Consider the following 25,091-nt stretch of genomic DNA (forward strand, 5'->3'; position numbering starts at 1 on the left):
AAAAAGAAAAGAAAAAAAAAGAAAAAAAAAAAGAAAGAAAGAAAGACAGCAAGCTGCATTGACTAAGGGTAATGGAATAGTATGGTAGGTATGGTTACTATGGCATAGGTAGTAGTATCTTATTATTATACAAAAATGTCATTGCCGGCCTTGTAAGTTGTAGTAGCGCGTTGTCTGGACTTCACATTCACGACATGAATCGATATGGATAGGGGTATATATACAAACATATTGAAAGAATAAAATGAAATAAATAACGTGTATGGATCATGATCAGCCGAAAATGGACGTACTGTAGATAGGGGAAAAAGTAAAAAAAAAAAGTGAGAGAGAGAGAGAGAAAAGAAAATTGTGAAAGTCTGTCTTTTTTATACGGTCACATAACCGAGCATTTGCTGCGGTTTTTCTTCTGTGTCTCGTTGATAGTATGCAGATTCCACTGCTCGATGCGCGCCCGCCACTCATCTGACTCTGCTGCGTCCGGGTGCTGCCAATTACGGAGCTCCTCCGGGTTAGGTCGCGCAAACATCCCCTGACCCGCGTCCGCCTGCTGCAGGCTCTGAATATTCTCTTGAGTCAATCTGATGGGCGATTGGATGTCCTCTGACCGAGAACGAGACCGGTAGACACCACCTGCGCCTCCAGGGCGGTATTCGGAACTGTGGATGGTGTCCATGCGGTGGACCATCGACTCTCCCAGGGGGAGGTGTGGTGTGGATTGAGAGAACATGTAACGACTCGCTCTCGATTGGTTTCCATCAACCCGGGAAACATGCTGAGGTTCTTGCGCCGTTGGATGATCCTGCCAGCCAGCTTGACTCCTTGTCCGATGCAGAAAGCCGGCACTGAAAAGTGAAGAGCGGAATTGTGATTGCCTCCTTCGAGGACCAGTTGATTGAGTCGTAAGGGTATCAGCAGGGATAGACGGAGCTTGCGGGTAGGTCTCAGGGTGTTGAACTGCGGGAACAGGGGGAACAGGGGGAACTTGAGGAACTGGAGGAACTGGAGGAACTGAAGGCACTGGAGGCACCGGAGGAATTGAAGGGACTGGAGGAACTGGAGGAACGGGGGAATTCAGTGGTTGAATCAGTTCCCCAACTCTTGGCGTTCCAGGTTGAGACGTGGTAAAGATTGATTCTCGTCCCCGCCACAGGCTCATACGTCTGGCTGGAGCAAGATCCCCAGCATTCGGCTCTCTGGTACTCCGCCTTCTGAGGAGCCTAGATCTACGGATGGAGCCTATCCGTTCAAGACGACTCCGGTGTCGCTCACTCTCTTCTCCTCCCGTGTCATAAACAGTCGTTTGGGCCCTCCGAATTTCAACAGGCACGTCCATGACCGTTCCAGGCGGTTCCGTCATGGTCGGAAGAAGGAGTCGCCTGATATGCTCAGGCAGAGGCTCATCCGCATCTCGAGTATACGGAGGAGGCGGAGGAACCCAGTTATCTGCATCGCTTTCATGGGGAATCTGCCCTTCGATTTGGCTTGAGTTCTCCTGCGCGCGATACTGAGGCTGATTCCTCCGACTAGCTGCCGCAGCTGTAGCCGCACGATGTAGCGTATCTCGCGACCGCGGCGCGGTATTGCTGTAAGGACCATCGAGAAACAGTGTGAGGTCTCCAAACTCCGCCTGCGTGGGCGAACTTGCCTGGGAACGACTCCCCCGTTGGCTGCTGTGCGCCAGTTTCTGCGAGCTGCTCCTGGCAACAGGAAAGGATTGACGAGAAAGGCTTCCTGGCCTATCCCAAACATTATTGCGCGGCGAGCCGACGACACCGCGGCGTAACTGCGTTCTCCTTCTCTCCAGCTCCACTTCTTGTTCGAGGTTCGCGTTCTGCTCTCTCAGAACTTTAGGTTCGGCTTCTCCCAACTCGAGAGTTAACTCCACAGTCTCGCCGTCCTTTGGCGATCTCTCAAAGTCAAAAATGAAGATCCTTCCGCCATCGACCGGAATGGCCTCAACTCCCAAGGACGAGAAGGTGACACCACCTGGGGCCACGGCGACCAGCCTATGACGGCCTGGACTATTATTGCTCTCAGCGGAGGGGCGTTGCCCAATCCAACGAGCTGCCGTGAGCCCGGGAATGTCGGCCACTTTATGACCGCGAATTAGTAGGCTTGGCTGATTAATCGTCCTCTGCAGTCGGCGAATGTTGGTCCCATCCGAATCTTCAGAGGGGGGATCAGGCGAAGCCTGCATGAAGATCCGAGTGCCGTTCACGCCGACAGTCCCATTCGCTTCCAATGGGGTGAGATCGATGTGATCAGGCAGCCCGTACAACCAAACTCCACGACCTTGGAATGCCAAAGCAACAAGTTCCCCATTGGAGTCCACTGCTGGACTAAGAGCCGGTTGTGGTTCCTCTAACCCATCGTTAGGTGCCGGTCCAATGAAGAACGTAGCCCCTGTTTTCGCATCGTTTACTCGAACCGCTCGGAATGCTTTAATCTCGTTATCAAATCCCACAATCCAATTGTCCTCGTCTCCCATATGACCCGGAAACAGGGATACATGACTGTAACCCGAAATGATTTCAGGGAAAAGTATCTGGGTTGTCCAAATCTGACTCTGTGCATTACTTGAACCAACATCCACCGCCGAATCTGTGGGAAAGGGGGCCGTAATCGTGACGACCCCCGCCCTGGAGGGGTCCATGGATGATCCGAGCAGCATGGTGCCATCGGAGGTGAATGAGAGGGTATCAACTCCGATACAACGGACCGCTCTTCGCGGCGTCGCGAAGGTGTTCTCTCCCAAGGCATATACCTCGATACTTCCATCATATGCGACGGCAAGAATACTTCCGGTTGGGGACAGAGTAAGGGCTCGAGGGACGTCGTTCAGCGTGAGGGCCTGAACATGCTGCGCCTCTTCCCTAGAAAGATGGTAAATATTCACCTGGAGCCTGGACGAGACGACGGCAAGAAGTTTGCCATCATCGAGAACCGTCGCAGCCAAAGGCACTCTCAGAGTCTTCAATTCATGCATCACCGTAATCCGAGGCGATGCGACATCGAGGACGAAGATTCTGGACGAGCTTAGACAGAGCAGGGTCTGTCCATTTGGGGAGAAGGAAAACTTCAGAGCCTCACCCTGTGGAAGTGCGGTGGAGGAGCCGGCCGAAGTCGATATCAGGGTGACTAGTGTTTTGGCGGGTCGAAGGAACACTTCAAACGCGTTTCGTCGGATCTCTCGAGCGAATTTCCTTTTCAGTTGAGGGAAGTCCTCTGGCCGCAGGGGACCGGCGATCACGTCTCGCGTCACTGAGAACAGAGGACATCGAGATATATGGTGGGCGTAGAGCTCCGGAGTGTCCGATACTCGCCTCCATTGTCGGTTCAAAACAGCTAGGGACGCGAATGTATTCGCATCCACGGCATATAGAATTCTATCAAGTCAAAATCAGTTGGAGAGAGCCAAGGGTAGCCAAGCAGAAGCCAAGTGCACGGCAACTCCACTGGTTCCACAATCACTCACTGCTCGATAACTTTGGCAGGCAAACGGTGGAAGGGAGAATTCTCTTGCTCTGCCTCTCTCTCAGGCGAGCCGTTCTCCATATAAACCGATCCTGTTGCGTTTACCACGTCGTCCTCGTGTCCTGACATAGAACGGCGGGCATCCTGATCCATCCTGGTAGGCCGCAGTTATTGACATCCGCTACAAGCCAGATGCTTTTCGATTCTGACACGCGCAGCCAGGACGGCTTCCAGAGCCATGCATGGTGACACCGAGGGGTCGTCTGCTCCGCAAGATCCTGACACGCGGAGAAGTGCGACTCGTAACAGCCCGTAGAGGTTGTATCTGCCCACAAGCTCTGGCCGTGGATGTGTCTGCACACGTCTATTCTGCACACATGAAACAGGGTTTCATCTCGCGTAGGGCGGGTGATAGGAGGAGGATCGGATGCGGGGTAAGGTTTGTTTCAGTCCAGAAAGTCCCAATGCTGATTTGCTCTTCGGAATAAGCAGCGACAGCTATGCAGAAGAGTCAGCATCGGCGTAAATAAGTGGACAGCAAGTGAGATGGGTGGGTGTAATGCAATAATTGACACTTTGCGTTTGCTTTGGGGGCCGGCCATGGGCGACCTGGCATGGAATGGCAGCGTTGTATCTGTTCCTAAAATAGAACAGAAGCGTGACATTAACGTTAGAGTGCTTGAGGGACCAGCTGATCGCCAGCTGATAAGCGTCTTGGCGCCCAGACACGTGTCCAATAGACCAGAATGCTGACTAAGAGATGACTCATCATTCCCCGCAATCACTCGGATGAACCTTGTCTCCGATCATCTTTCTACAGCGGAGAGCTCAAAATGCAGCATGTGAAAAGAACGGAGGTCGAGGGCGAAGACAGACAGAGAGACCGTCCAGAGCGGCATGGAGGCTGACGGGAGGAATTGATTGTGTCGTATCCCTTCGGCAGAGGAGCACTGGACACTGGTTGTTGCTTGACCCGATTCTCACCGATTGTTCTGACTGTGCATGATCTCGTGAGCATAAAATGCGCCTGGTGTAGTGCACGATGCCCACCCCGATGCCTGCCTCACGACCTCACACGGGGGTGATCAATGCTGGCTCTCGACCCTACCGATCGCACAAGGTGAGGGCCTGCGATCTCTGTAGGAAGCGGAAGTCGCGATGCACTGTCGACATCCCGGGCCAATCCTGTCTGCTGTGCCGGGTCCAGGGTGCCGATTGCCATTATCAGGAGGATCCACCCCCAGAGTCCTCTTTGGTCGATCCAGATGTGAAACGATCGCCTGGGTCACAGCCTCTCACAGGCCAAAAGCGCAGACGAGTGTCAGAGTTGGTTTCGACATCCATTGAAGATTCGGCAGATTCGTTGTCGGACAAGGGGCACAGCTCGCCCTCGTTACATAGGCACCGAGACAGTCGGGAAGACGACCAGAAACGCCGCAAGCTCGAGGATCCTCAGAATGAATCGGTGCTCATTGTTGGGCCCGTGGCAGCGGAGGATGCGCAGGTGATCGAGAAGTATATGCCTGCGGAGAGGTCCAGCAAATCGGCAGAGACAGGGAAGAAGCCATACAAAGTCTACTCGAATGACCCGCGGAAACCGATTCTCTACACTACGGTGTCCAGACGCCGGCAGGGCGTCCGCATGGGAAGTCCTCCGGGGGAGACCCAGAAAGAAATTCTGGAGCAGATTCTGGGCCCCTTCCGACATGATCTCGTCAAATTGTACGTGGAAGTCCCCTTCCTCTGCCATTGACATCTCTAATCTCTTCCTATAAGGTTTTTGGACCGGTTCAATGTCGCGTTCCCTATCTTTGATGGTCAAGCCTTTTGGGAGGCCTACATCTCCGGGAAGAGTGACGATCCTCCCACTACCTTGCTATGTCAAGTCTATGCAATGTCCTTGGTCTACTGGAAGCACACTCCCAAGCTTGCTCGCCATCCCAAACCTGACGTTCGATATGCGATTAACTTGACTGTGGCCGCCCTCCATGAAGAGTTTTCTGCTCCGGGACTGTCAACCCTGAGTGCTGCGTTAGTTGATCTCACGGGACGACCTATCTTTTCAATGACGGGAAATGCCATCAGCTGTGGCCGGCTGGTGTCTCTTTCTCATTGTCTTGGCTTGAATCGAGATCCTAGCAACTGGAAGATCTCTCTCCAAGAGAAAAAGCAGCGGATCCGTCTGTGGTGGGGGGTCGTGATCCATGATCGCTGGTATGTTGTGCTCTAGCGTCACCTCCTAAGTGTGTCCATTGACTGACATCGTCTCCAGGGGTAGTTTTGGGCATGGAGTCCCTCCTCAAATCGCCAAAAACCAATACGATGTTCCCTTGCCGAGTGTGGAAGTGCTGGTGACCCAGCCTCGGCCCACGACCCAGCATATCCGCGCTGCACACTGTCATATTGCACTCTGCCGGTTGACGGAGATCTTGGGGGAGCTGCTGCCGCTAGTCTATCAGCTTCAACCAAGATCCGCCAGAGAAACGTCGAAAAAGCTGAGGCATATCCGAACAGAACTTGATACGTGGGAAGATTCATTGCCGGAGTTCCTGAGGTCGCCTTCGCAGACTCCCGAGGCTTCTGTCAGTGGGTCTAGCAGCTTACACCTGGCGTTCCTTGCCGTTAAGATGCTAGTGTGCCGTGTGGAATTACATGTGAGATACTCGCAGGCTTTCTCCATTCTACATTTATAGCGTTCAACGGCTAATCTATGAACAGGAAGTAAACAATTCGGACACTGAAAATCCCGAGGCTCGCCGATATTTTCAAACCGAATGCCGAAAAGCGGCGGAAGAAATCGTCCAATTTATGTCGTCGTTACAGAATGTCCATTTTCGGGAATTCTGGTTGCCCTGTACGTGCTGTCCTTCCTTTATGTTTTTGTTTGGAAAACTTACGATTGTCTTAGACAGCGCGTTTCACCTCACATCGACTGCCACCTTACTTGTCCGGTGCGCCTTAGAGACGACCGATCCAGAAGTTGCCCGGTCATGTCTGGCGAATGTTGATATTCTCCGCTCGATCCTGCGACGAGTCAGGGAAGAAGAGGACTGGGACGTGGCCGACATGTGCCTCGACCATTGCGAACGCATCCTGAGCAGACATCCGGAGATTAGCAGTACTATGGGCGGCGCAAGCGGCGGTAACCAAGACGAGAACTTTAACAACGGAAGCGCCGTGGATGATAATAATAACAATAATAATCTCACTCTGACCCCTGCGGCTATGGGTTTGCCGGAGACCCAGACTCACAACGACATCGTCGACGATATGATGTCTATATCGGGAACGTTTGGCACCATGGACGGCTTCCCGTTTGACATGACGGGGATCTGGGACGTCTCCGGATTTCAGGACGTCAACTTTACGTGAGGCGGCACTGAGACCCGTGGGTTCAACCCCATGTCCCTTACAGTTACACCCACACCGCCATCACATGGCTCGAATGCATGTCCAAAACAGGAATCGATTTCCCTGCATGGCGGGTTCTCCGCACTTCTTGCACTTTTCCCGGCCGGTGTGGTTACACGAGCGTCGCATACAGAATTCCGAGGGAAACTCATCTCGACTTGACGGAATACTGCATGGGAATCCCCCTGGATGGTGAATGTGACTCGACTGGTGTGTGGCTGGTCTCGGCTTCCATCGGCAGTTCCACGCGTTCCCCGACCCACCGCCCAATTCCCGAAAGGTGCCCGAGCCGGCCGTTACGATCCACTCGACCACGAAACCAGCAGGAAAATTTCTGGTGAAGTCATGTGGCAACCGGAGGCGAAATGCGTGCAATCGAAAGGAAGAGAAATGTTAGTGGATGGAGCAATTAAAAGGGGAAAAAAAAAGAAAAAGAAGGAGAAACAAGCCAGACAAACATTGGATGACTCAGCCCTTAATATCTCCTTTCCGTTTCTCTGTCTGCTTCCTTGGGAGATTTCATTTATTTGTTTTCCCTCAAATGTCATAACTGGGTTCGGGCCAGACTCCTCATTGCTCCACTGACGTTGATATTTTCCTCCTCCCTTAGTAAGCTAGAATCATTTCTAGCCTAGGCCATTACTCTATTGGTCCCTCACGCACCCCAAAGAAGGCGTCATACTCGAGATTGGGATGATAAGATATTTTCTGCTAGGAACGAGAAACACATAACAGAGCTCGACGATTTGACGTCGTTTTTCTTTCTTCCGAGAGACGGAAATTACTTGGCTTAATCCCATTTACCCTCCTCTTCTTGTCATACGTTTTAGATCACCATGGCTCCTAGCATCAGTGACCTACCACCGCCACCGCCAGTCGTGACGAAGACTGTGCCACTCGCGTCTTTGAATGGTCATACCAGCAACGGTACAGAGGAGGAGAGCAGTCAGAATCATAATAATCTTGATAATCTTAATAGTAATGGACAGAACACGACGACAACAACAGAAGAGGAGACATCGGCACCGACGACATGCAGATATACCACGACGCAGAAGCTGCGCGATGCTCAGAGGCGGGTTGAGCATGATTTTCGATCGGATACGGTGACGGTGCCGACGGAGGGGATGATGCAGGTATGTTAGTACCTTGCGCCAGTTGACCGGCATTGATTTTCTATTTGCGAAGTCCTTCCTTTTTTTTTGTTTTGTTTCTTGTTTTTTTTTCTTTTCTCTGCGGTAATGCTACTATACGAAGGATGTTGTGTTTATACAAACCATAAGAAGAGACCCCGATTGGTCCAGTTTGAAAACCTGCTGACGTCGAACCAGGCTATTATCGACGCGTCCTTCCAGGATGATCTCTATGACGAGTCCGGGGATGAATCCGTCAACCGCCTCCAAGACCGGATGGCCGAGTTGACCGGCAAGGAGGCCGCACTGTGGGTGCTGTCCGGCACCATGGGCAATCAAATCTGTCTGCGCACGCATCTGGTGCAGCCACCGCATACGGTGCTGCTCGACTATCGTGCCCACGTTCACTGCTGGGAGTCCGGTGCGCTCCCCGTTATGTCGCAGGCGTCCGTCACGCAGGTCCATCCCAGCAATGGGATTCATTTGACGGTGGAGGATGTGAAGAAGCATATCATTCCAGACGGGAACGGTGAGTGACACCAGTACCTATATCTGAGTATCAATGATATTGACATGCGCAGTCCTCTTCCCACCGACCCGAGTCGTCTCGCTAGAGAACACCCTCAGCGGGACGATCCTCCCGCTGAAAGACGCCAAGGAGATCTCCGAATTCGTGCGCAATTTCCCCGTCTCGGAGGGCGAGAAGCCCATCGCCATGCATCTGGACGGCGCGCGGCTATTTGACGCCGTTGCCGCTGAGGGCGTCGACCTGAAGGAGTATTGTGCCTGCTTTGACAGTATCAGCATCTGCCTGTCCAAGGGACTGGGCGCGCCCATGGGCAGTATCATCGTTGGCTCGAAGAAGTTCATCCAGCGGGCGAAGTATTTCCGGAAGATGTTTGGAGGGGGGACGAGACAGGTAGGTGCCTTCTTCAACTTCTTACCTGCCTTTTCAATAAATATTCTTTTATACAGAAGTCGAGGATGCATAAGCCATGCTAACATCTTCTAGCCCGGAATGATGGCCGCCGCCGCCCTAGCCGCACTCGAACACACCATTCCTCGACTGCCACAAGTCCACGCCCTGGCGCGACAAACCGCCGCCTCGCTCCGCGAGCTAGGCTATACGATCGCACTCCCCGTACAGACGAACATGATCGTGCTCGATCTGGCAAAGGACGGCATCCCCGCGGCAGCCTTCGTCGAGTACGGCAAGAAGTATGGTCTGACGCTATTCCCCAGTGGCAGGCTGGTCTTCCATCATCAGAACTCGCCTGCGGCGGCGGCGAAGCTGGTTGCTGCGCTGAGGGAGTTGATGGAGAATAAGAAGGCTGGAAAGCCGTTGGTGGATCATAAGGTTAGCGGGGGGTATGTTTAAGTATAATATAGAGCTAGGTAATAGTAATGCATTGGCATCTAGATAGGAATAGAGATAATTTCCGTGCGCAATTGCGAGGATTTACTTGGATCTGCATACTGCATATACCGCACGTATATAAAAAGATGAGCAGGAGTTTGACATTGGGTAAATGGATACTGGTAGATAGATACATTGCCATTTCTGCCAGATATTATATTCTCAGAGACTAATATACAGTACATACAATAATACAAATTTCATACAAATCCATGACACAGTGCGTGATAAGTAGCAGTCATTGATCATGCCGTCCTAAGCATTCATCGGCGGCAATAAGACGGTGTCAGGACGCTGGTCATCCAAAGACTGGTGACTGGTTACACTGTGGTGGTTGCCGATATCATTACTATCGTAATCATCATCGTCATCATCATCATCAGACCACCCCCTCTCCGGCCCCCAGAAGATCTTCTTCCCTGCTGCCCGCACTTCAGACAGCAGCCGGGTCATCAGCGGCCCCTTCTTCTGCACCGACGGCCAGGCGTCGAACTCGACTTGCACCAGATTCGGCAGCTGCTGCAGGATCTGGTGGAGGAGGTTTCCCGCAAACCCCGTGTAGAAGTCGCTGGAGATGCGGAACCCCTCGAAGACCGGGTGCGAAGGGTCGCACTGCACGAACACCTTCAGCGTCCGCACGCGCACCATCTGCTGCAGGCCCAGGCGGCTGGTGACGCGCCACGACTTGGGCGGCGCCGTCCAGCTGGATCCCAGGATCAACTCCACCGTCGTGATCAGCGGCCGGTAGCGGGGGGCCAGGCTGGCGAGCGTGGGCAGCCGCGAGTAGTCCTGGATGGGGAACACGCGGAAGGTCTGGACAGAGTAGAAGAGCTGTGTGGCCTCGTCGTGGATGCGGCGCGACGCGAGGAAGAGCGAGAGCCGCTGCGAAAGTGGCGCGAGGGGCTTGTTCTTGGACGAGGCGCCGACGTTGCCTGCTGCGGCTGCCTTTCGTCGCGACCCGAAGAGCACCAGAGAGTAGATCTTCAGACGGATCTCTGAGGGGAGATCGAAGAATCGGAAGGGCGTGATGTCCTGCTCCTCCTCTTCTTCCTCTTCCTCTTCCTCTTCCTCGGAGTCGCGAAGGGTGACCTTCTCCAAGGCTTCTTCGAGAGAGCTAGTCATGTTTTTTTTTCTTCTTTTCTATGGATACGTTCAGTCAAAGAAGCGAAAATGAGAAGATATCAATTGCATTCCATAATTATATTTAACAGGGTACTGATATATCCTCGCTAACGGGGCTGCACAGCTCACAGGTGGCCTCGCTGCCGCTCTTGGGGGCGGGACTGAAAGCGAATAATGACAATAGATCATCAATATTCAGCTTCATTGGTCTCCCCAGCTAATACAACCCGGCATCCATGGGAGAGCAGAGTGTTGGGTCAAACTTCTGTCTGGGTTGGAATCAATCAACTTTCTGGAGAGAAAAGAAGAAGAGAGAAAGAAACGGACAGAAGGTATAACGGCCGCTTTTTCTACTGCGGGATGCGCGCTTGGCACGTGTTCGCCGCCGGAGTTACTGTGACGCCGCAAGAGAGCTTTCTCTTCCATCCCGATTTTTTTTATAGGACAGCCAGCTAACCACGCAAGACTCAAGACAAGACAAACCTTGCTGGCTCCCTCATCTGGAGCCGGTTCTTCGCTATCCTCCTCAGCTGGCATGATTGCCTGATTGCATCCAGCCATCATGCTTAGCCGTGCCATCCTGCCTCTGGTGAGGGCCCGGCCTGTTCCCTCCGCCGTCCGCTTATCCATCACCGCCGCCCAGCATCCGCGATGCTACGCCAAAAGTAATAAGCCAAAGGTGCCATACAAGCTGCCGGGCTCGTCCAAGTCGCCCAAGTCAGAGCAGTCCGAGTCCTCGTCAGAGAGCAAGGACTATTCTCCGCACGAGGCCGAGTTTGCCGAGTCTACAAAGAACACGCCTCCTCAGTCAACGGGCGTTGAGGCTGGTGACAAGAGTGAACCGTCGCAGCGGGACTATTCCCCCCATGAAGCCGAGTTCGACGCCGCCGCTCCAAGCAAAGATGCTGCCGAGACTCAACCGCCGCAGAAGCCTCTTCCCGATCTCACACAGGGCATTCCGTCCACGCTGGCGGCAGAGCTAGAAGCAGCCCGCAAGAAACGTGGTCCTACGTCGCTGAATCTGACGGAAGACCCGTCCCGCGCCGAAGACTATGAAGATCCTAGTGCCGGCGGTGACATGCCCAAGGACGCCTACGAATCCTCTCTGGACCGCCGGCGAGCACGGCTGGCCAACATGGCGTATGTGCTGTTCCTGCTGGGCGGTATCGCTGGGACCATATACCTGGGTCGCAATTGGGATTCGGAAGAGGAGGCCAAGAAGCACCCCGATGCCCCGTCGGGATGGGGCCTGGGTCTGTTCTACAACCGCATCAAGGCTCGTCTGAACGATATCACGAAATACTACAAAGACCCTGCGTTCGAGAAGCTCCTCCCGGACGAGGATCCCAACATGAGACAGCCGTACACCTTGGTGCTGAGTTTGGAGGACCTGCTCGTCCACAGCGAGTGGACGAGGGAGCACGGATGGCGTGTCGCGAAGCGCCCTGGTGTGGACTATTTCCTGCGCTATCTCAACCAGTACTACGAGCTCGTCCTGTTTACTAGTGTGCCTAGCATGATGGCCGACCAGGTCCTGCGGAAACTCGACCCTTACCGCATTATCAGATGGCCTCTGTTCCGAGAAGCAACAAAGTACAAGGACGGGGAGTACGTTAAGGTGGGTGGAGCTTCAACCCAATTTTTTTTCCTTCGTCAACTGTTCTAACATTTCCTAGGATCTATCTTACTTGAACCGAGACCTCTCCAAAGTCATCCTCATCGACACCGTGGAAGCTCACGCCCGGGAACAGCCGGAGAACGCCATCATCCTTCCCAAGTGGAAGGGTGACCCCAAGGACAAGACTCTGGTGGCATTGATCCCATTCCTGGAGTATGTTGCCGGAATGGGTATCGAGGACGTGCGCCCGGTCCTCAAGTCCTTCGAGGGAACGAACATCCCTGAGGAGTTCGCGCGCCGCGAGAAGATCATGCGCGAGAAGTTCCAGAAGCAGCTAGCAGAGGAACAGGCGCGCCGACCCCGTCGAGGCGTCGGCGCACTGGCGTCGCTGCTCGGCCTGAAACCGCGCACGCTGGACGGCGAACAATCGGCCGCCGAAGGGCTGGAACAGGGCAAGATGCTCTGGGACCAGATCCGCGAGCGGGGCCAGAAGAACTACCAGCTGATGGAGAAGGAGATCCGCGAGAACGGCGAGAAGTGGCTGGCCGAGATGGCGGCCGAAGAGGAGAAGGCACGCCAGGAGCAGATGAAGAATATGAAGGGGAGCTTGACGAGCTTCTTTGGCGTGACGTCCTCGAAGTAGGCGGCAGTAAGCTGTCGTAATGTCGTTCCGATCCTCTCCTCTCTTGTCTTGTCGTCTTTTCTCTGGATTCAGTTCCAGCTGGCGGAGTTGTTTTTTGAGTTTAAAAAAGTCCCACTCTGACTCTGATCTGGAATGAATCCAATCACCCATGATGAAAATTGTTCTTCTTCACTAATTATGTCTTCTACTTCACATTTTTTTTTACCGTCGTTTCTTTTCCCGGCCGTCTTCGTCGTCATTGTCATTGGCACTGACTTATGACTTCATGACTGACTGACTGACTGACTGGTTGCATTCAGGGGGGGATCTTGGTCTCGGTTAGGTTGTTGAACGTACTACCTTAGACTCGTTATTGTTTGTCCTTTTATTTTGGGGTCCCCGTCTTCTTTTATCCCGTCTTTATGTGTTTGCTTCCACGGTAGCAGTGGCAGTGTGGCTGTGGCAGCAGAATTGAATTGAATTGAACTGTACAATAGGTAAAAATTAGCGAGCGAGTGAGTCAGTGAGCAATGTGCAAGTGAGTGAGTGGATGTATGAGTGTGTGAGCGATACGATAATAGACTGAATTAAAAAAAAAATAAAAATAAATAAATAAATAAATAGTCATCACCTTTCTTTCCTTCTTTCTTTATATATATTACAAGGCTTATTTATTATCATGGCCAGGAATATGAATATAGGCAGGAAACCCGCTCGTGAAAAAAAAAGTAGGTGAGAAAAAATATTTATATTATGTTATATTAATCATTAAATAGTAGGTAGCTAGGTAGGCCCCTGGTGCGTGGGCAAAAAGTCCCTCCTTCCTGGCATTGGCATACAGTAAACAGAGTAGAACAGGTAGAACAGGTATTTTCTATTTAGAAAAACCAGTCGAGCGAAGCGACATCTGCATGCAATGCAAGGCTCGCGTTTATTACTCTATAATGTAGATTGCTTTTTTTTTTGTTTTTTGTTCTGCTCGGTACTTTTTAAGGGACTCGATAGGGCATTCATTCATTCATTTGTTCATTACTCACCCACTCACTCATTCAGTCATTCATTCTTATTGAATAAATAGATAGATAGAGAGAGAGATGGATGGATACTTGTTTTGATGATGATGATCTTTCTTCTCTACCCTGCCATATCATACCTACCTACCTACGTACACAATTATTACAGGACAGGAAAGAAAACCATGTCGATACGATAGTATTCATTGGATGAGACGGGAAAAAAAAAGATAAACAGTCGTTTACGTGTTAATCATTCCACACATCTATGGTTCTACTGCTATAGCTCTTCATCAACGTCCATGTGGGTGCCGTTCTCGGTCCCCTTCGTGTTTGGTACCCGGGCGACAGACGATTCCTTGTCAATCATCTGTCTTGACAGGGCGACGATGTTGTCCTCGATAAGCTCCTGGCTGACGTCTTGGATGTCTGTAGAGGAATCACATCAGCATCGAGAATTACGCATGCATCTAGCTCAGGGTGACTCACGCTTCTTCGGATCGACCTTGCCCACATATCGGGTCTTGAGCTGCTCCTTGGTCAACTCCGTTTCCTCCTTGACTCGCTTCTCATAACCCTCTGCCAGCTCGACGAGGCGCTTCATGCGTTCCACGTTGCGCTGTGCGTCCTCGCGGAAATCATTCATCTGCAGCGCCTCCGTCCACACGTGTTTGTGCAGGTTCATCAGCATGTTCTCCTCCAGCCCCGTCTTCCGGTAGTTGATCGCAATGCTGTAGTAGTGCCGGTTCAGGCCGTGGATCAGCGCCTGGATCGACGGCTTGTTCAGATGCCCCAGATTGGACGTCGTCTGTCGAGGCTCCTGGCCCATGACCACAGTCTGCGGGGCAATCAGGCGGAACGCATCGATGACCACTTTACCCTTGACGGACTGGATAGGATCGACGACGACCGCAACAGCGCGGGGAGTAAGCTGTTCGAAGGATTGCTGGGTGTTGATATCGACGGATGAAAGCCAGCAGCCGAAACCAGGGTGCGAATGGTACCAACCCACGACAGTTTCTTGTCTGGAAAGCAGAACAGTCAGTATACATAGTAGCAGTAGCAGCAAGTATGTCCCTACCGTCCTGTTTGTCGCAGCATCTCCATCATCTTGGTCTGGAAGACGGGATCGACGGCCTCAACACTAACGCCCGTACCGCTCTGCGGCATGGCGAAAACATCCACCACTCGCACCGTATACTCGTCAACAAAGTCACCCAGCATCAGACCCATGACTTCCATAGGGACACCTGCTCGACCATGCCTCAACATCTTCAGCAAGGCTAGCGACGAGATGTGAACGGTTTCGGAGTTGTCGATCAGGTTTGGGCTATCCTGTAAGCCATTTCATCAGAACGCCATACTTTTTTACTTGCGCTTTTTCATTTTCTCTTCAGGCAGAGACCGTCAGGAACAGGTGTCCCTGTCCAACTCGGTGCCACGTGCAGATTTCAAGGGTGACGACAAACTTACAGCACCGGCAGCGGCGCTACCCATGCCCATGCCCTGGGCAGCCTGGAGCATCCGGTTAAAGCGCTCCATATTGAGAGGAATCTATAAGTATGAAGGTAAAGGTGGATGTGGAGGTCGAGCACGGCTTCCTGTGGAGGAAGCTCGAGAAGTCGCGACGAGGCTGCAGGCGTCAACACGATCTGGCTTCCTCGAAGTAAAAGACAACAAAGCGCTCGACGTGTAGATTTAAATATTATGTGAAGATAGAGGGACACAGGGACGGTCGGCAGGTGGATGTGATGTGATGGTAACCTGCCTGCGGTTTGCTGGGGCGATCACTTGCTGTGCTTGGCGTCCATCGGAGCTCCTCGCGCTGCCATTCGTCCATCGGCCCTGCCGCCTTTCCTCCTCCCCCGTCGGTATAATTGGAAGCTTTCTCTCCCCTCCAGCATTCTCCTTCATCAATCGCCGCCCTGGGTGCTGTCTGCTCATTCTGGCACGGGGGATCTTGTCCTGAGTCTGCGATATAGTGAACACGAATCGATATTTCAACCCTCCTCTTCATGAGCCGCCCTCTTCCTTTCTGACTTGCTTCCCGTCTCTCCACCTCTCCGTGGGTTTTGCTTTTGTTCTATAGTCTAGTCGGTAGTCGTCGACTACTTTCTCCCTTCCCAAGGTACTCTCTCGCAATTCGCGATTCAAACTACCGCAGCCATGGCCGGGGTAACGACGTTCGACTCGATCAACCTGAATGTCACTTCGGATCGCAACAAGAAGGTCGCCTACTTCTACGACTCCGATGTAGGTAACTATGCCTACGTCTCGGGCCATCCTATGAAGCCGCACCGCATCAGGATGGCCCACAGCCTGGTGATGAACTACGGACTGTACAAGAAGATGGAGATTTATGTAAGACCTCCGTTCTGTCTTTGCGGGCCTTTGTGTCAGTCTGGAATGGTTACTGATGGCCTATTCTCAGCGCGCGAAACCTGCATCCAAATTCGAGATGACGCAGTTTCACACTGATGAATACATCGATTTCCTATCGAAAGTGACGCCAGACAATATGGACCAGTTCGCCAAGGAGCAGAGCAAGTATAATGTCGGAGATGACTGCCCTGTGTTCGATGGGCTGTTTGAGTTCTGTGGCATCAGCGCTGGAGGCAGTATGGAGGGTGCTGCGCGCCTCAACCGCAACAAGTGCGACATCGCGATCAACTGGGCGGGCGGTCTGCACCATGCAAAGAAGAGCGAGGCTAGTGGTTTCTGCTATGTAAATGGTGAGTGGGATTTTGCACCCAGTGCGCTGACGCCCGACATCACACTGACAGCCTGTAGATATCGTCCTTGGTATCTTGGAGCTGCTGCGATTCAAGCAACGCGTCCTCTATGTCGATATTGATGTCCATCATGGTGATGGCGTCGAGGAGGCATTCTACACCACGGACCGTGTCATGACTGTCTCTTTCCACAAGTACGGAGAGTACTTCCCCGGAACCGGCGAACTCCGCGACATTGGTGTGGGCCAAGGAAAATACTATGCGGTCAATTTCCCCCTCCGCGATGGTATCGACGATATCTCCTACAAGAGTATCTTTGAGCCTGTCATCAAGGCCGTCATGGAGTGGTACCGGCCAGAGGCCGTTGTTCTCCAGTGTGGTGGTGACAGTTTGTCGGGCGACCGCTTGGGATGCTTCAACCTCAGCATGAGAGGCCACGCCAACTGCGTCAACTTCGTGAAGAGCTTCGGCTTGCCTACCCTCGTTGTGGGTGGAGGTGGTTATACAATGCGCAACGTCGCCCGCACATGGGCTTTCGAGACTGGTATTCTGGTAGGCGAGCTACTGGGACCTCAACTCCCTTATAACGACTACTACGAAGTAAGTCTTCCCCCTTTTCTGCTTCGAGGTCTTGCTAATTATGATAGTACTTCTCCCCGGACTACGAGCTCGACGTTCGTCCATCCAATATGGACAACGCCAATACTAAGGAATACCTCGATAAAATTCGCAGCCAGGTGATTGAAAACCTCAAGCGCACGGCCTTCGCGCCCTCCGTCCAAATGACCGACGTGCCTCGCGAGCCATTGGTGGCAGGCATGGACGACGAGGCTGATGCGATCCTGGACGACCTGGATGAGGACGAGAATAAGGACAAGCGTTACACCAAGCGCCGTTTCGACCAGTACATCGAGAAGACTGGAGAGTTGAGTGACAGCGAGGATGAAGAGATGAACGCTGCCAACGGTATCCGCCGCCAACCGGGTGCGGCCAAACGACGCAACCATGCCAATTACCGGCACCTCGATGTTGCGGATTCGGGGCTGGAGAGTGGAATTGTAACTCCTAGGGATGCCTCCTCGGTACCTGATGAGGACATGGACGTGACGGCCGATGGCCACGTGGATAAGGCGGAAGAAGCAGCTACAACGGAAGAGCATCCGGCGCCCTCTGAGGCCAAACCGTCTCCGAAGCCCGACGAAGATACCGCCGCTGAGAGCAAGGAAGCAGCTCCGGAAGGGCCAGCGCAGGTGGCCTCATCTCCCATGACGTCGGTGTTGACTGAGGATGTCGACATGGAAGACGCGGGCGCGGCGCCGCAAGAGCCGGAGCAACCTGCTGCGGCTGAGAGCGCAGCACAGGAGAAGACGCCTCCCGCGTCGCCCCCTCAGGAACCTGCTACTACGGAACAACCTGCTCCTGCAGAACGATCCGTCTCACCTGCGACAGAGGCTCCTCAGCCTACGGAGGCGCCCGCAGAGGGAGCTGGCGAACCTACCGTCGAAGAGCCCAAAGAGACGGAGGCAGCGCCAGCGGCAGCTGAGGCAGAGGTGAAGGCAGAGGAACAACCGGAAAAAGAAGAGGCCTCTGAAGCGAAGGAGACGGCGAAAACTGAAGAAGAATTATAATGCTTTCCTGCTCTTCTCTGTTTTTGGCGCAAGGGATCATGACTGGCATGGTGTTTTCTGGTTGTTGCATTTTCTGTTGGTTTAGGAGGGGTTTGATGTTTTGCTCCATTTTGCTCCATTCTTTTGATGGAAGCTTGCGATTGTTTTCATTGTTTTCTCTTTGCTGTATTCTTGTTTACATTTGTATCATTGAGCATCGAACATCGAACGTTGAGCTGGGCGTCTAGATCAGTCTTGCACAATATTCTAGTTGTATCTCCAATATCATATAGCTTGGGATGACAGGATGACAGCTTCTCTCCAGAGCCAAAGTTGTCGCTGACTCGCTGTACATGTAGTTGTACTCCGTATGTCGATGGATCGCTGCCAACCGGCTTGTCCCAAACGAGACTAGTGTTAGGGCATGTACCGTGACCACCCGTACCCGCCAGCCAATAGCGTCGGCCCGCCAAGATTTTGCACTCTCGCTCCTCACTAACACACTAAGCGAGATCGAGCACAGCACGCTGGAAATTCCGACCCGCTGCGAGAACAGAGTCCTCGACGTCGCCAGACCAGATCCCCCCTTTCGACCTTTCTCCCTCCCATCCTTTCTCCTCCAGCATCCGAAGTCCGTCTAGTGACAGCTTGCCAAAATGTCGAAGAGAGGGTGAGTCCGTTGTTTTCCCTGGATGTGCGAAGTCGGGTGCGGTTGTGGGCAGAGGGAGCACGAAGTTGTGCAGGACGTGTGATGTGCTTGGTGGATTCGTTTGTGGAGGAATACTGAAGAATGAATGAATTGGATGAATTTGTTCGAAGAAAACGGGTTTGAGGAATATTCGAAGCTGACATTTTTATTTTCTACAGTCGTGGCGGTGCCGCCGGCAACAAGCTCAAGATGACTCTCGGTCTGCCTGTGTACGTTGACGCCTTCCCATCTTCCCTTCCTACGAGCAGATTGAGCTGTGAAAATGGTGGATTGGGCATGTTCAAGAGCGGGGATTTTCGCGTGAAAAGGGATTGAAGATAAGATAAAGGACCTCTGGCTGACTCCTCCTAGCGGCGCCGTGATGAACTGCTGCGACAACTCCGGTGCTCGCAACCTGTACATCATCTCCGTCAAGGGCATCGGTGCGCGCCTGAACCGTCTGCCGGCTGCGGGTGTGGGTGACATGGTCATGGCCACCGTCAAGAAGGGCAAGCCCGAGCTGCGAAAGAAGGTCATGCCGGCTGTTGTTGTCCGTCAGAGCAAGCCGTGGCGACGACCGGATGGTATCTACCTGTACTTTGAGGACAATGCTGGTGTGGTAAGTAGAACGTTTCGTTGGTGTCTTTTCTTTTGGCCAGACCTGGGATCTTGGACTGCCAAGATTCGTGTTGATGTCTCGGAGACGAGACGATTGAATCGATCCCAGCACCATGGTCATGGTCAAGTTACCTAGGAGTATTGCTAACAATCTGAATTAGATTGTCAACGCCAAGGGTGAAATGAAGGGCTCTGCCATCACTGGTCCCGTCGGAAAGGAGGCTGCTGAGCTGTGGCCGGTGAGTTGATTCCATTCCGAGTTTGACGAACATGCCGCTGATAGGTACTTCCAGCGTATTGCCTCCAACTCCGGTGTCGTCATGTAAATTGAGAAAAAGAGAAAACTAGAGAGGAACTTGAATGCGATACCAGGCGGGATCAATCGGTTGGGGAGTCCTTGTTTTTCTGCGCAATTTTCAATTTTCTATTTCTCTGGCACTGGGAAAATGTTATAAAATGGCGATGCAAAGCAGACCACGTTCCGAACGCTAGCATCCACATGCTGTATGTGAACAATACAATACCTCCAGTAGGTAGTCTTGTCTTTACTCCTTGGAACGAACCGGCGAGGCAGCCGGCAAAAGAGGGAGGAAGGACCTCAACAATAAAAAAATGACATGACGATAATTTTGAATATATTTTTGAATTGTATGCACGCAGTATTTCAGTAAAAGGTGTAGTTCGTGCATTATGGAATTTCAGCCTGAATAATAAGGCAGACAGTTCTAGCCAAGCTTCTGGCGTCATGATTGTCCAGAGCCCCCGCGGAACCCCCACCAGGAGCTTGAACAGAAGCTACTCGAATCGTATCATCCACTAAGATGCAATTTGCTTCAAATCAGTACTCTGTATACTCTGTCCCGCCAAATCACGCACTTTTCTAAATTCCTACAATTTAATACCGTGCGCCAGATATAAATCAGCACTGTATACGAGGAAAGCGCATTTCATTCATCGAGTTTGTCCTTCAAGTCGCATACGATCAACCAAAAGAAAAAGACCGACACAGACATCCAACCCCGTATAGACAGACAGAAAAGCTACCATGGCAGACATCGACGACTCCGGCCCTAGCCGCGAAGAGATCGCCAAGCGCGAACAAGAGGAGAGGGAGCGCAAGGCGAAGGAAGACGCCGAGCAGGCCAAACTACCCTACAAATGGACGCAGACCATCAAGGACGCGGACGTGACGGTGCCTGTTCCCGCGACGGTGAAGGGGAAGGATCTGGATGTGTTGCTCACGAAGACGAAGATCAGGGTTGGGGTGAAGGGGCAGGAGCCGATTATTGATGTATGCCAGACATCCAGACATCTATACATACCCATCTATCTGCACATACATACCCTTTGCTGCAAGCGAACACAACACTGATGAATGATGAACGACAGGGAGAATTCCCCCACCCCATCCACGCCGACGAATCCACCTGGACCCTCGAAACCACGCCCACCGGCAAGGAGGTGTCTATCCACCTTGACAAAGTCAACAAGATGGAATGGTGGCCGCACATCGTAACGACGGCGCCAAAGATTGACGTGACGAAGATCACGCCCGAGGCGTCGTCGCTCAGCGACCTGGACGGCGAGACGCGCGCCATGGTCGAGAAAATGATGTATGACCAGCGGCAGAAGGAGATGGGCGGGTTGACGAGCGATGAGCAGCGGAAGATGGAGATTTTGAAGAAGTTTCAGGAGCAGCATCCTGGTTAGTTGCCCTGTTGCCTTTTCTTTTGCGGAGCAAAGGAAAGGAGGTCTTGTGTTTGTCGTTTTCTTCTTCTTCTTCTTTCTTCCTTCTTGAAGAGATGGTCGATTCAGTGAATCCTGGCTAACTTATTATTCTCTTCTTCCAGAAATGGACTTCTCCAACGCCAAGATCGGCTGAAGATGAATCAACATCGATATCAAAGCTCTCGAGAAAATACCTATGCGGGAAAATAAATCTACGAGAACTCTCTCACCTGCCCTTCTGAGTAGGTGGACAGTGCCACCGTGAGCTCGCGCAAAGCTTTATGAACGAGCGAGTGGTGATGGACTCGCGCGACTTGACGTGGGTGATTGGTCTAGCTTCGCTGCCTGTGCTGGAGCAGACTGATGTCGTGTGTATACGTATATAATAAAGTATCCCTTGAAAGAAAGCATATGTTAGGTTAGCGAAATTAGCGAGGTAATCAGAGGACGAGTATGGCGATTCAGAAGACAAGTCTACAGAGAGTGAAATAGTGGAGTGCGAAGACCCTCAAACACAACAAAATAGATCTATGCTTTTACAGATACTAGTTTTTTGGTTTAAAAAAAAATGCTTGATTGACAGATCATAGTTGGTTGACGTAGGTCACCATCAATCCGTATTTACCGGTCCAAATATATCTATATCTATCTATATACACATCTGTATACTTCTACGGAACGAGAGCAGGAACTACCCCATTCAAATCCCCCACAATCCCAACAGCTAGATCCTGCTCCTCCAACTCCCACGGCGCACTCCCCGCCGCCCCAATCCCCGCGCGGATCAATCTGAAGCGGCATCAGGATACTCCTCCACCAGCTCCTCATTCGGCCACCGCAGGACACCGGGCGTATTCATCCCGACGCCCAGCTCCAGAATCACTGTTCTCGAGGAGCCATCCTGCTTGACCTGCCTCAGAAAAGCAGCCCACTTCCGCTCTTGATCCTGAAAGGGCTCCGGGTTGAAATAGTCCCCTCCACGGACGCAAACCGTCAGCTGGTCGCCGCAGTACGCGCAGTAAGGGATTTTGGACGCATCCCGCAGGACCTGCGTCTGCGGGTCGATCGCCGGCAGCGCGGCATCGATGAACGGATCGGCGAGGAAGACGGCGTCGCGGCGGCATTTCGACAGGCACTGCAAGTAGCGGTACTGGCCCTGGGGCGTCGCGACGCGGTCTGCTTCAAACCCGTTCGCGACAAACTGTCCGTCGGCGTTGGACGTGCGCACGAAATACCGCTGCGTGCCAAAGCGATTGTTCACCAGGCGCAGCAGCCGCGCGTAGAGGCGTGAGGGCGGCCACGACCGCACCAGCGCCAGCCGCGTGAAGTGGTACCCCCATTCCTGCTGCGGGGGGTCCCAGGCGTCGAACCCGAAGGCGTCGTATAGCCGGCGGAGGCCCAGGGATAGGAAGGCAGGGAAGTGTTTGCGGAAGAGCTCGGGGGAGGTGTAATCGAGGCCGATGGCGGCGGAGAGTCCGGCGCCGGCGCTGATGATCAGGTAGTCTGCTTGTTGGAGCCATTTTCGCGCTTTGGCGGTGGCTGGTGTGTTCTCGAGGGAGATGATAGATGGCTCTGATATTTCCTGATGGCACAGACTGATATCAATGTCGTCTACTGTTGCTATCTTCGTCAACTTCTCATACAGCTCTCGATCCCTCTCGAGAAAAACGTCAAAGATGATATCCGTCAAAGTCGTCTCCGGGTGTGTCCTGCACCACGTCACCACCGTTTCCACCGCAATGTCAGCCGCGAGCGCAGCCGGGAACGCAAACACACCCGTGGAAATACAGCAGAACGCGACGACTTTGCGTCCATCAGGCAGAGGAGGCAGCTTCTCGGCGGCCTCGAGACAGGCTACATAACAAGCCGCCAACTCCTGCTGCTGCGCGGCGTCCGGCACCTGTTGTTTGCTGGCATCCACTTGAGGGCCTACAGTATGCAGAACCCACTGAGCAGGCAGATTGAACCCCGGCGTAACCTTGACCGAGCCGACGGGCTCTGGATGGCCCTGCGCACGCATGAGGGAGTAGCACTCGTTACGCAACCGCGGACCGGCAGCGGAATGGATGACATTGTCGATGCAGCGGTGTTCGGGCCGGAAGCATCCCAGCAACTGGGAATTAGCGGCGTTGACGATGGCCGTGACGTCCGTCAAGGTGGTGATGTCCCCTTTCCAGAGCAGGAGGTTGATCGGCTGCGACGATGGCGAAGACGACCTGCCTCGGGAGATGGTCGCATAGGGAGGAATTCCCCTTGAGGAAGTCAGAAAGACATGGCTATTCTGATGCTGGATGACCTTGTCGATATCTTCCAAGACGTCCACCGGCAGCGGGGGAACAGGAGGTCGCTGGCAAAGCAGCTTCCTTAATGCTTCCAGCTGGCCCCAGGTGTCCATCTCGTCGATCCAGTCTGTGTCCGTGTCCACGCAGTGGGAGCAGCTAGCTGCATGTTGATGGCGTTCGTTGCGTCGATCTTGGAATTCTTCAAAGAGATAGTGGACTGTTCTGGAGAGTTTTTCTGACATGGACTGTGACATGTTACTCTGCGAGGGGCCTTTTGTAGCTGCACTCATTGGCGTGGTTCGTATGTCGTATATATTGAAAAGAAGAAGAAGGGCCCGAGAATGATTATAAGGGAAATCTATGAGCAACTCATGAAGTTAAGAGCTCCAATGTTATACCCTCAAAAAAAGAGTCAGATCCACCGTGCAGCAATTAGTATCTGATTCATCACAGCAACAAATGAGAAATGAAGGGTATCAACCATATGATATATACAAATATACACAAATATCCAAGGATATAATTATCCTGAGAATATACCTAGATAGGTAGTAGTTATAACCCTTAGTAAGTAGTAGTTCACCATTAATAATTCACAAGCCAGCTATTGGCGGTTCATACTATCAAGCTTAGCAACTGGCCAATCGGAACCAGCGACAGACAACATCAACTTACTCGTAAATCGACGGGCCGGGTGGGCAGTTCTAACCTTAACTACAACCCTACTAGGTAGGTACAGTACATAATGTAACTATCTGAAGCCTAAGTTAGGTATGTACCTAACTGTTACAAAGTTGTTGAACGGTCATTATTATTCATTATTGTTAATATTATTGTTGAGAGAAAGGTATGATGATGTCTGTCCTATTTGATGGATTTGTGGCGTATGCAACCACACCTACTGTATGTACACACCTACCTAGGTAGGTACTTAAGGCTAATATTACACCATTATTACCTACTTAGGTGGGTAGGTAGGTAGTAGGTATCTAGACAGAGTACGTGGGCACTAAGGGAGTATCAGAGAGTACGGAGTACATACATACATACAAGAGAGCTGAATCGACCCGTCAAGAAAGCCAGGAGACTTTGTTCATTACTATTACTTAATTACCTACCTACCTAACATACCTACCTAACATACCTACCTACCTATTGGTATTGGTATTTAGGTAATGACATGATGTGACATGCACATGGATTTATATAACTCCGTGCCCATGACCCATGAACTCGAGCCTGCCCTGAAAAACTTGTGTAGAAACTGCGTTTCGCGCTGGAGGATATGACTAGTATACTATGGCTAGGTAGTACCTATGTTATAATAGAGACGGAAGTGTGCTCGCGTGGGCTCAGCTGCTTTTTTTTCGGCCTATATACAACTATTGACTAGATAGGTAAGATGATACCTAGGGATTTTTACTTACAAAGAAAGAAGAAAGAAAGAAAAAAAGGAAGGAAGGAAGGAAGGAAGGAAGGGAAAAACCGGTATTAGAAAGAAAACAAGGTTGCATTAGTTATCTGATGGCTTGCTGACAAAAAAGTACAATAATAATAATAATAATAATAATAATAATAATAATAATAATAATAATAATAATAATAATAATAATAATAATAATA

The 25,091-nt window shown here is 52.0% G+C and overlaps 10 protein-coding genes across 10 annotated transcripts; 6 read left to right on the forward strand and 4 right to left on the reverse strand.

Moving 5' to 3' along the window:
- Positions 1-376: 376 nt before the first annotated feature.
- On the reverse strand, positions 377-3,630 carry VTN77DRAFT_5001 (uncharacterized protein; the record flags this gene model as incomplete). Its single annotated transcript, XM_069421124.1, has 2 exons — positions 377-3,389; positions 3,479-3,630. 2 exons carry the CDS (start codon positions 3,628-3,630, stop codon positions 377-379), a joined length of 3,165 nt encoding a protein of 1,054 aa, XP_069277183.1.
- Positions 3,631-4,531: 901 nt separating this feature from the next.
- VTN77DRAFT_5002 (uncharacterized protein) lies at positions 4,532-6,849 on the forward strand (the record flags this gene model as incomplete). Its single annotated transcript, XM_069421125.1, has 5 exons — positions 4,532-5,199; positions 5,254-5,691; positions 5,750-6,131; positions 6,196-6,331; positions 6,386-6,849. The coding sequence occupies 5 exons, from the start codon at positions 4,532-4,534 to the stop codon at positions 6,847-6,849; spliced, it is 2,088 nt and encodes a 695-aa protein (XP_069277184.1).
- Positions 6,850-7,724: 875 nt separating this feature from the next.
- VTN77DRAFT_5003 (uncharacterized protein) lies at positions 7,725-9,399 on the forward strand (the record flags this gene model as incomplete). The annotated part of the gene is made up of 4 exons (XM_069421126.1): positions 7,725-8,024; positions 8,220-8,550; positions 8,603-8,940; positions 9,034-9,399. The coding sequence occupies 4 exons, from the start codon at positions 7,725-7,727 to the stop codon at positions 9,397-9,399; spliced, it is 1,335 nt and encodes a 444-aa protein (XP_069277185.1).
- A 294-nt stretch (positions 9,400-9,693) lies between these two features.
- Positions 9,694-10,560, reverse strand: VTN77DRAFT_5004 (uncharacterized protein; the record flags this gene model as incomplete). The annotated part of the gene is made up of 1 exon (XM_069421127.1): positions 9,694-10,560. One exon carries the CDS (start codon positions 10,558-10,560, stop codon positions 9,694-9,696), a length of 867 nt encoding a protein of 288 aa, XP_069277186.1.
- A 562-nt stretch (positions 10,561-11,122) lies between these two features.
- VTN77DRAFT_5005 (uncharacterized protein) lies at positions 11,123-12,821 on the forward strand (the record flags this gene model as incomplete). Its single annotated transcript, XM_069421128.1, has 2 exons — positions 11,123-12,178; positions 12,237-12,821. The coding sequence occupies 2 exons, from the start codon at positions 11,123-11,125 to the stop codon at positions 12,819-12,821; spliced, it is 1,641 nt and encodes a 546-aa protein (XP_069277187.1).
- A 1,272-nt stretch (positions 12,822-14,093) lies between these two features.
- VTN77DRAFT_5006 (uncharacterized protein) lies at positions 14,094-15,355 on the reverse strand (the record flags this gene model as incomplete). The annotated part of the gene is made up of 4 exons (XM_069421129.1): positions 14,094-14,242; positions 14,303-14,838; positions 14,895-15,148; positions 15,287-15,355. The coding sequence occupies 4 exons, from the start codon at positions 15,353-15,355 to the stop codon at positions 14,094-14,096; spliced, it is 1,008 nt and encodes a 335-aa protein (XP_069277188.1).
- Positions 15,356-15,979: 624 nt separating this feature from the next.
- VTN77DRAFT_5007 (uncharacterized protein) lies at positions 15,980-18,173 on the forward strand (the record flags this gene model as incomplete). Its single annotated transcript, XM_069421130.1, has 4 exons — positions 15,980-16,174; positions 16,245-16,545; positions 16,604-17,145; positions 17,193-18,173. 4 exons carry the CDS (start codon positions 15,980-15,982, stop codon positions 18,171-18,173), a joined length of 2,019 nt encoding a protein of 672 aa, XP_069277189.1.
- Positions 18,174-18,808: 635 nt separating this feature from the next.
- On the forward strand, positions 18,809-19,784 carry VTN77DRAFT_5008 (60S ribosomal protein uL14; the record flags this gene model as incomplete). Its single annotated transcript, XM_069421131.1, has 5 exons — positions 18,809-18,822; positions 19,020-19,070; positions 19,213-19,459; positions 19,620-19,697; positions 19,752-19,784. The coding sequence occupies 5 exons, from the start codon at positions 18,809-18,811 to the stop codon at positions 19,782-19,784; spliced, it is 423 nt and encodes a 140-aa protein (XP_069277190.1).
- Positions 19,785-20,503: 719 nt separating this feature from the next.
- VTN77DRAFT_5009 (uncharacterized protein) lies at positions 20,504-21,340 on the forward strand (the record flags this gene model as incomplete). The annotated part of the gene is made up of 3 exons (XM_069421132.1): positions 20,504-20,749; positions 20,848-21,163; positions 21,309-21,340. 3 exons carry the CDS (start codon positions 20,504-20,506, stop codon positions 21,338-21,340), a joined length of 594 nt encoding a protein of 197 aa, XP_069277191.1.
- Positions 21,341-21,970: 630 nt separating this feature from the next.
- VTN77DRAFT_5010 (uncharacterized protein) lies at positions 21,971-23,758 on the reverse strand (the record flags this gene model as incomplete). The annotated part of the gene is made up of 1 exon (XM_069421134.1): positions 21,971-23,758. One exon carries the CDS (start codon positions 23,756-23,758, stop codon positions 21,971-21,973), a length of 1,788 nt encoding a protein of 595 aa, XP_069277192.1.
- Between the last annotated feature and the right edge of the window lie 1,333 nt (positions 23,759-25,091).

The sequence above is a fragment of the Rasamsonia byssochlamydoides genome (genome assembly GCF_041956645.1).
Source record: "Rasamsonia byssochlamydoides strain NRRL 3658 unplaced genomic scaffold VTN77scaffold_36, whole genome shotgun sequence".
NCBI classification, from domain to species: Eukaryota; Fungi; Ascomycota; class Eurotiomycetes; order Eurotiales; family Trichocomaceae; genus Rasamsonia; species Rasamsonia byssochlamydoides.